Genomic DNA, 9559 nt, shown 5'->3' on the forward strand with positions numbered 1-9559 from the left:
ATAAATTTGAGTAGAAGAAAAGTTTTAATGGGCCAACTAGAATTATGGTGCAAGAGGAAAGGAGAGTTGTGGAAACAAATATCAAGAGATAAATATATAAAAGAGGTGGATAATAACTCAAGATATTTCCATACAGTAGCAACAATCAGAAATAAGAAAAATCACATTGCAAAATTAAGAGTAGGGGGGAAGAGCGGTTAGAAACCCAAAAAGAATAAAACTAGAGGCTCGTAAATTCTTCAAGAATCTGTACTATCAACAAGAGTTGCCGAATATAAAGATCAGAGAGGGAATTCTGAACAGAATCACAGAGGAGCAAGCAACTGATTTGGAAAAATTACCGAGAATGGAAGAAATTAAGGAAGCAGCGTGGAGTTATTATTCTACGAAGGCGCCGGGTACAGATAGTTTTAATTTACTATTTATTAAAAGAACTTGGAATATCATTGGAAGTGACTTCAGTGAATCCGTCATGAATTTCTTCAGAACGGGACATATACCATCAAACCCCAACATGACTTGGGTAACCTTGGCATCTAAGTGGATGTTTCGACTGAAATGGGGGAGTTCAGACCAATAAGCATGATTGGAAGCATGTAAAAAGTTATTTCCAAGGTTCTGGTGGATAGAATGAAGAGGATATTGGAGAAATTAGTAGGTGAAGTATAAACAACATTTATTCTGGTAGGCAAATACTCAATGGTGCACTCATTGCATGTGAAACAGTGGCATGGTTGAAGAAGAGAAAGATGTCAGGAATCATACTGAAGTTGGACTTCCAAAAAGCTTAAATACAATTAGATGGAGTTTTGTAGATCATCTGCTAGATTGTATGGGATTTGAGAATATTTGGAGAGGATGGATCCAAGGCCTTCTAAAGAGATCTATTATGTCAATTTTAATAAATGGCAGTCCAATCGAGCCGTTCCATATGATGCGTGGCCTTTGACAAGGTGACCCGATTTCACTATTCCTCTTCATCCTAGTAGCAGAAACATTGAACAAAATGTTAGGCTTGGCAATAAAAAAAGGCTTAATTTTGGGTCTGGAGGTGGGTAGAGACAAAATTCACTTTTTTCACCTACAGTTTACATATGATACAGTTATCTTTTTCCCGCTTGAGAAAAAGGTTATGAGAAATTATAGGAGAATATTAACTTGCTTTGGGCTAATGTTAGGTTTGGCTATTAATTACAAGAAATCTGTTTTGATTCCAATAAATGTCTCAAAAATGGTAGAAACAATGTTGGTAGAGAAAATGAGATGCCCAATTGGTAGACTTCTGATGTGATATCTGGGTATACTGTTGGGGGCAAATTCAAAGAGAGTGTCTACATGAAAGCCGATCATAGAAAAATTTAAAAAAAGCTTGCAAAATGGAAGGTGGGGTTATTATCAAAAGTTGGAAGACTAGTCATGATAAATGCAGTGATAAATAATCTTCCTTTATATTATCTAAGCCTATTCAAAATGCCAAAGGAGTGGCAAAAAAAAATTTATTTCACTCCAACTAAGCTTCTTTTGGGGGGGGGGGGGAGGGGGAGGGGGAGAACGAGAAGGAAAAAAAGTGATGCCAACAATTAGTTGGAGTCATATTCATAAATCTAAGGAGCACGAAGGGTTAGGGGTAGGGGACATCACTATAAAAAACGTAGCACTTCTCTTCAAATGGTGGTGGAGATTTTCAGCAGAAGATAAGCCTCTTTAGAAGCATATCGTGGCATCATATAATGGTAGTAATATGACAAAATCAATTATGGAAAATGGAGATCCTAGATCGAATGGGCCTTAGAGTGACATTGTAAAAGGCATTAAAAGGTGCAACTAGCTGAAGGAAATTGCGTGGAAAGGAATTTGAAAGTGTGTGGGGAATGGATGTAAAACGAGATTTTGGGAGGATAGATGGGTGGAAAAATTGTGCCTCAAAGACAAATTTCCTAGATTATATGCAATCACATCAAGTAAAGCTGAAAATAGCAAACTGTGATTTTTGGGATAGTTTATCTTGATGCTGGAATTAAATGTTTTCTTAATTTCAGGTATACAAGACGAAGTGGTTTGGTCATTTTTGGAGGATGGAAGCTTTTCAATCAAGTTATGTACTCACTAATGTGGCGCAGGAGAAAATTTGGGAGTGGCAGAATCAAAACACATCTTTGACAATGTGTGGAGGGGAGTGATACCTCTAAAAGTAGAAATCATAGTTTGGAGTGCAATCCTTGAAAGATTAAACACGAAGAGAATGTTAGCAACATTGAATAATGAAGCTTGCTGTGTCTTGTGTGGGCAAGTTATGGAGGATGAAAACCATCTTTTTATCCGCTGCAATTATGTTGATGTGATGTGATCAAAAGCAATGCAAATAGGTGGCATAAAATAGGTTAGACCGAAAGGCCTGAATGCTTTCTTTGTATGTGGTGCAATCAAAAGGTGATTAAATGTTCAAGAAAGAAATGGATCAATATGTGATTTGCATTTATTTGGTCCATATAAAAGGTGAGAAATAAAAAGATTTTTGAGAAGAAAGAAGTCAAGAGAGAAGAGGTTTGGGATGAAATTATAAGCCATTGTTCTGAATGGGATAAAATAAAAAATGAGGGTTGTTCTAGCAGGACGGAGGGTTCAGTAGGGGCTGTTGAGAAAAGGCTGGTGCATGGGTATATAGATAGAAAAAACAATGGTGGTCGTGTGTGAAGTTTATTCAAGAAAAACAAATGACAGCAGTCAGAGGATACCTTAAAAATACAAATGATCTTCTTCTGGTGTACTTGTGTGAATTTTTTAATGCAGGTAATAGCATGGCTGCAGAGGTCGAAGGAGTAGAAATAGTCATTCAATTTATGCTTGAAGAAGCAATATCAACAATTGAAAAGGTGGTCATTATCACAAAGAGCCAAATTTTGATACAATGGGCAGAAAATAATTATTCAAAGCGTTGGAACCTCAACTTTGAAAGAAACAAACTGGTAAATTTGATAAAAGGTCTTGGAATGCTGAAATTTCAACATGCAGCAGCAAAGGAGTTTGACCACATTAATAGATGGAGGAGCATTGTAAAAGGTAATAAAACTATAAGAATTACATGGTGTAATAATCACTAGTGATAACTGATATGTGATTGTAGTGGATTTAGTGAATAAAGATACTAGATTACAGTAGCTTCTGTTGTATTGGTGTGCAAGTCATATTTAAATTCCATTAAGGAGAGGAATACTTGCTATGTGCTGGTCTTCAATTCTTAGATTCACTGCTGCATAAAGCTCAAGGGATAAGGTGATTTTATAGTGGATATTAGCATGGAGAAAACATGATTTAGATGGACATTGTATTTTGATGCCTTTGATTTGTTTTTAGTGTTTATTGTAATACTCTTTTTTAGTTCATATCGGGAGAACTTTTGAGTGACTATATAGCCTTGATGGCATTGCCAAAGGAGTCTAAATAATCAACTATAAGTTACTCTTAGAACTCTTCTCTCCGTTTGGGTCAAAGTTATAACTTAACGATAAAAAAAAAAAGTCAGACCCAGACTCACAAAATAGTCTATTAGACCTATCAGGTTACCTAAAACTGTTAAAATATAAATAAATATATAAATAATTTTTTATAATAAAAAAGTTATTAAAATTTTAAATTTGTTATACTTTATTATAAATATTTTTTTTCATATTTTAAACACTTTAAAAGTTTAGATGTTATTATAAGGATCAAATTTAGAATATTATATATAAATATTTTTTTTTAAAAAATAAATTTTTAAATATCTTTTACTTTATATTTTGATAAAAAATATATCAAGCCTTTTATCGAGTTAAACCCCAAAGTGGTCCCTGAGATTCACGGTTTGCACCAATTTAGTCCCTGACTTACCAATTGCACCATTTATGTCCCTGACTTTGTTAAAATTGCACCAAGGTCGTCCCTAGCCACATCTCCGGGCAAATTAACTGCCGCCGGCAGTGACCTAGCACTGAGAAGCCACGCTGGCGTAGATAAAGGCAAGCTGAGGTGGCAATTGAAACTGTTTGACCCAATGTGGTCCCTATACCTAGTTTTAATCCCAATTTCTAGCATGGCATCGTCACCCCTCTTCATCTTCTTCTCTCTGCCCAGCAACGTTCTTCATTGTCTTCGTTGTTCCTACTTGTTGAACTGAAACGAAAACCATGATTGGGTGTGCGAGCCAGGGTCAAGAAAGCTCTACACGATCGAAGACGAGAACGCGGAGTCGGACCAGACCATCACGGGTACCAGAGCGGTGTGGGTGCGGCTGCCGGCCGGTGCTTCGTTGGTCCGGAACAACTACCAACCCAGATAAGCCCTTCTTCGGTTGTCCAAATTACAATGTGAGTTTTTGGTAAGAAAAATTGATTTGTTGTTTTCTGTTCTTTCCTTCTTATGATATCTCATATTCAGACTAGGGGCAAAATATGGTGTAGATTTTTTCTCTGGACTGATGATGTAGAAGAAGAAGAGGAACATGAAGGAAGAGTGGATGCAACTGCAGTTGACAATGAGCAAGTGAGAGTGAATTTAGCCTGGAAGATTGGAAAATTGGAAGCTGAAGTGAGGACCCAAAATCTATGATACAATTCTTAGGCATAGTGGTGTTTTTCACTGTAGTTGCTGTATTGATTATGACTTTGAAGTTCTGACAATGTTGCATGTAATGTGTTCATGGATGAATGAAAGTAAGAGGTTGTTTTTTATCTTGAGATATATGCCTTGTTTTTGATTGACTGGTTATCATAAAGAGAAATAATTATAGATCATCTGACATCATAATAGCATAATGCATAATGCATAATTACAAAAGTATCAAAGATAAACATATTTGAGTAGCAAACATTAACCTGTTTGAGTTGCAAACATTAAAGGAACAAAAGAAGTGCCACAACATAGTTATCAAGGCTGGCAATACAAAAGTTATGACAATTGTCCTAAACAAAGCAACTATCTACTAACTGCCTTTAACAAAACAACAGAGTACTGTCCTAAACATCCTGATGTCAAAGTCATGAATTTTTCTTTTTCCTTGGTGCTTTGAAACCGGGAGTTGGAACAAACTTCATAAAGTTGTGCAATCTGGAAGATGTAGCCATACTGGCTCCTTGCATTAGATGCACACCAATGGATTGAGGTGGTGGTGAGCTCCTCCTTTTGGTGGGCAACTTCTGTGACCTTGATGGTGCAGATGCAGCAGGTTCTGCTATGTCCTACAACAGATAAACAGTTCAACACATGAGCCCAGATAACAAAAAAATTATACTTGTGTTATGTTGTAACGTGGAGAAGTGTATTACCTGTGATCCTTCGTAGTTTGGTTGTGATATGTCAATCTCCACAGCAGGAGGTTTATCAGTTGGTGTAGCATCAGTTTGAGGGGGAGGGCCAGCCTCAGAAACAGAAGCAGCAACATTTGATTTGGCTTTATCTGCAGCAGCTTTTGCAGCTGCAACAGCAGCAGCTACTTCATCCAGTCTCTTCTTTGAGCACCCTCTCTTAGTATGCCTTTTTACCCCACAATACCTACATGTGAATGGCTTCAAATGCCTTTTCAAACCTCCACTTGGTTTGGCTTTCTTATTACCATTGTTGCCCTCATCAGCATCTTTTCTCTTTTTCTTTGTCAAAGCTCCAGGCCTCCTCCTAATGATAGGGGCCTGTGGTTGAGTGTACAAGGATTTCTCCCACAATGATTGGCCAGGAAGAGGATTAATGTGATGGGCATAAGTCTTGTTGTATGCCTCCATAGTACACAGTTGGTGACAAAAGTCTTCCGGCCTCTTGTTTACCCTTGCAAGGGCAGCACAGGCATGAACACATGGAATATCTACAGTTAGTAACACAAATGCATAGTAAGACAATCACACTTTTCAAAGTACACAAATGTTAATGATTAAGTTAAAGAGTTTGATAAAGCTTACCGGTCAGCATCCAGAATTGGCAAGTGCATAGTCTTTTTCCAAGATCCACTACCATGTTTGTTGGATGGCCATGAACCTCAAATTTCTCATAGTCTTCATCACCGGTCCAGATAGGCATCCAGTTCTTTGATTCTTTTCTGATTTTATCTAGGCGACTTTGAATTACAGGGGGGAGTATGCCAACATGATTTGCCAGTTTTACCTTATTTTTCGCAATAGTTCTCATCACAAACATTCTCACCTCCTCAAGTAATGTGATGATGGGTTTGCTTCTGGCCTCTTTGATTCTTACGTTGAAAACCTCACAGGTGTTGTTGCAAATGTTGTCCAGTTTTGGCCTATGACTAAACTGGGACTTTGTCCATGACTCTCTAGGCCATTTGTTGAGATATGCACAAGCCTCCTCGTTCATCCTCTTAATCTTGTTCAGATTATCGATGAAATCCTGGAATGTTGTAGATCTGGCACATTCCCAAAGCAGTTCCCTCAACTCAAGGTCCTTCCATTGTTTGTTGAAGTTCCTCCAGAGGTGCCAAATGCAAAAACGGTGGTGAACTCTTGGCATCACCTCCTGGACAGCTTGAATTAAACCCTGCAGGACATTGTTCCACTATGTTTCAGAAACAAAAACTGATGTAAACACTTTTATTATGCCACAGAACAGACCCTGAGTTTACAGTAATGAACCTAATATAGTCCCTGACTTTCGCATTTTAATACAATTTAGTCCCTTCAGTTAGGTGTAAAATGCACGATTGGTCTTTTCTCTTTCTATTTCTACTCCTATTAATTCATATGGGTTCTCTTCTATTGTCTTCACTGTTTATTTTGATTTTATTGGTTTCACTTGCATTCTATTATTTCTATGATTATTTGAATTTGGATTTAGCTTCCAGTAGTATTGATTTGGGATTCATACAATTGATTGATTGATCTAAATATGATGTAATTAGTCAATATGTTTGCTGCTTGAACTGAAATTGATGTAGGCTTTTTCGAGGTGAAGAGTCTATTGGACAAGCTTGTGGTGCTTAAATTCAATGGAGGCTTGGGAACAACTATATGCACTCATCTAAAATATGCCAAATCTGATTTTATTATTTTACCTTTTTTATTGTAATTATTTGTACCTTTTTATTCTTACTTTAGAAGAGGAATTTTCAGATGTGATTTAAAGATTAAGATCATCTGTTGGATGTTGCTAATGAATCTCTATTTCATACTTCTTTGATGCTTATTGCAATGGTCAGTCTAATGAATTTTATTGAGTAGAATGGAGAAAATGAGAAAAGGGGATTGCCGAATGGTTAAGTTTTGTATTTCACTTTATCTTTTTAAAATCAGTTAAGGGCATTTTAGTAATTTAACTTATTTCAGTTCTTATATTAATCTTAAATCAAATAGGATAATGAGACATAACTTAGTTCTATACACTTTATACTAAATACAATACAAAGACTTAATTTAGTTTCTGTCTCTCAGTCTCTATCTCAGTTTCAGTTTCTCTTCCAAACACAATCTTAATGCCTATTTAATTTTTTAGTAAATAGACAAAAGAATATGCGAAAGATTTTTAGGTGGACAAATGCATACCTCAATCATTCGAAATACTCGATGTACACATGAAAGATTGTTAACGATGGACAAAAGTGACACGCCGTAAGTGAGGCTCCATTTCAGTTAAGTTTATTGCCTACGTGGCTATGTAGTGTGACAAAGTGGACTCTTTTGTGAGGCTTAGGTGAAAATTAGCTAATTTACAAAATTAAAAAAGAAAAAAAATTCCAAAGAGTATTGGGTGCCTTAATTTCTAAGGGAACATTATCTCTTACCCCAATTGTAGTGGCTTGCAAAATCAAGGGATGAGAGGTGAAGCTCAGTCTCGGTTTGAGGATAAATCGAGACTACCAAGCCGGGAGAATCGCTTTCGTGATATCAATGAGTCTTCTGTTAGAGGTGTGATGAAGAGAAACAAGAAGAAACACCCTTTTAATGGTGGCAAATGCTACCATGGCATGGATGTTGTGCTGTTAAAATCACGAACGGTGGAAAACTTAGATAAATGGTTCTTACTGTGCATGTATTATAAAGTGTGTGTATACTAACCGTTGTGCCTCCACTGTTAATAGAAATCTTGGTTGATGCTCATTCGTTCTTCCCTCCTCTAATCTTGTGTGCAGTAGAAATAAAAAATGAGATGTGACTATTTTATTTAGGTTGATGAACTTAATGATGAATGTAAGGAGAAGGTCATTCTTTATGGGAACTTATTATACCGGCCACAACCATGGAAAGACAATGCAAATATCAATAAAGAGAGGGATAGAGATAACTCCAATGCAAAAGTGATATTGAAATTGATTGCTAGGATGAATTTAAAAATTATTAACCTAAGGAGATTGATAATTGGTTTGTACATTGGTGTGAGAATATTAGTATTGATGAGCTTGTATAACTTGTTAAAGTGATGCATTATGATTCAAGTTATATGTGCTGTTTCTGAATTTGTCGTAATGCAAAAATTGTACTTCTGAACCTGTTATATGCAAAAATTGTGTTTTATTTGTGATTCTTAAGGAACTTGTGTATAAGATTCAGTAGCATTCGGTAACATGTAAATTAAACCAACCAAATACTGATCATTAAAATAGTCAATAAAATAATCAATACCTACTATGAGGTACTTTACTTGTCCTGGAGCTTATGCAAATAGACCGAGAAGGTCAAGTCCTCATTTTGCAAATGGCCAAGGTGAGGTGACACTGATAAGTATCTCTGGAGGTGCTACATGAAAGTTAGCATACTTTTGACAAGGTGGACACTTTTTAACAAATTCGGCTGCTTCCCTTTGCAAGGTCGGCCAAAAGAAGCCAGTTCGGATCTCTTTCTTGGCTAGTGATTGTGCTCCTAAGTGATTTTCACATATGCTATTGTGAACTTCTAAGACCTCAATGTCTTGGAGTTTGGGACGCACTTCAATAGAGGTATGGATATCCTTCTTTTATAGAGAACATTGTGAACTAGGGTGTAGTTTTCCTTGCTTCCTTTTCATCTTTTAGGATGATATCGAATTTAAGGTATTCGACTATGGGATTCATCCATCCTAAGCTTTGGTTGGATATGGCTAGTATGTTCGACTTGTCATCTTCCTTCACTACTGATGGTGTGTGGAGAGTTTCTTGGATCAAACTTCTATTATTACCCCCTGCCTTTGTGCTAGCTAATTTAGAGAGGGTATTAGCTTGAACGTTTGATTCCCGTGCTATGTGTCAAACGTCCCTCTTCGAGAACTGTGCTAACTGTACTCGTGCTTCTTCTAGGAACTTCTTCATGTTGGGGTCCTTAGTTTGATAAGTGTCGTTAACTTGAGAAGTTATTACTTGAGAGTCACTAAATACTATCAATATTTTTGCTCCGACCTCTTTAGCCAGCAAGCAGAGCTTCATATTCTGCTTGATTATTGGAAGTAGGAATCTCGAACTTTAATGATAGTTCAATCCGAGTTCTTTCTTCATTTTTCAGAATAACTCCTGCTCTACTTCTAGCTTTGTTGGACGATCCATCTACATAGAAATTCCAAGTTGATGGATTTCCTTGTGCTTTAGTGTATTCTACTACGAATTCAGCCAAAT

At 36.7% G+C, this 9559-nt stretch overlaps 1 protein-coding gene across 3 annotated transcripts; it reads right to left on the reverse strand.

Annotated features, from left to right (window-relative positions):
• Positions 1–4833: 4833 nt before the first annotated feature.
• Positions 4834–8380, reverse strand: LOC112751129 (uncharacterized). 3 transcript variants are annotated; one of them, XM_025800182.2, is made up of 5 exons: positions 8034–8380; positions 7760–7954; positions 5928–6519; positions 5304–5833; positions 4834–5216 (listed from the first exon to the last, which is right to left on the reverse strand). In XM_025800182.2, exons 3-5 carry the CDS (start codon positions 6490–6492, stop codon positions 5016–5018), a joined length of 1296 nt encoding a protein of 431 aa, XP_025655967.1. In that variant the 5' UTR covers positions 6493–6519; positions 7760–7954; positions 8034–8380; the 3' UTR covers positions 4834–5015. The 3 variants fall into 3 exon arrangements, with proteins under 3 accessions (XP_025655967.1, XP_072073243.1, XP_025655966.1); XM_072217142.1 differs by lacking the exon at positions 7760–7954 and having other exon boundaries at positions 8034–8204; XM_025800181.2 differs by having other exon boundaries at positions 7760–8132.
• Positions 8381–9559: the final 1179 nt, after the last annotated feature.

This window comes from Arachis hypogaea, chromosome 15 (assembly GCF_003086295.3).
Source record: "Arachis hypogaea cultivar Tifrunner chromosome 15, arahy.Tifrunner.gnm2.J5K5, whole genome shotgun sequence".
NCBI classification, from domain to species: domain Eukaryota; kingdom Viridiplantae; phylum Streptophyta; class Magnoliopsida; order Fabales; family Fabaceae; genus Arachis; species Arachis hypogaea.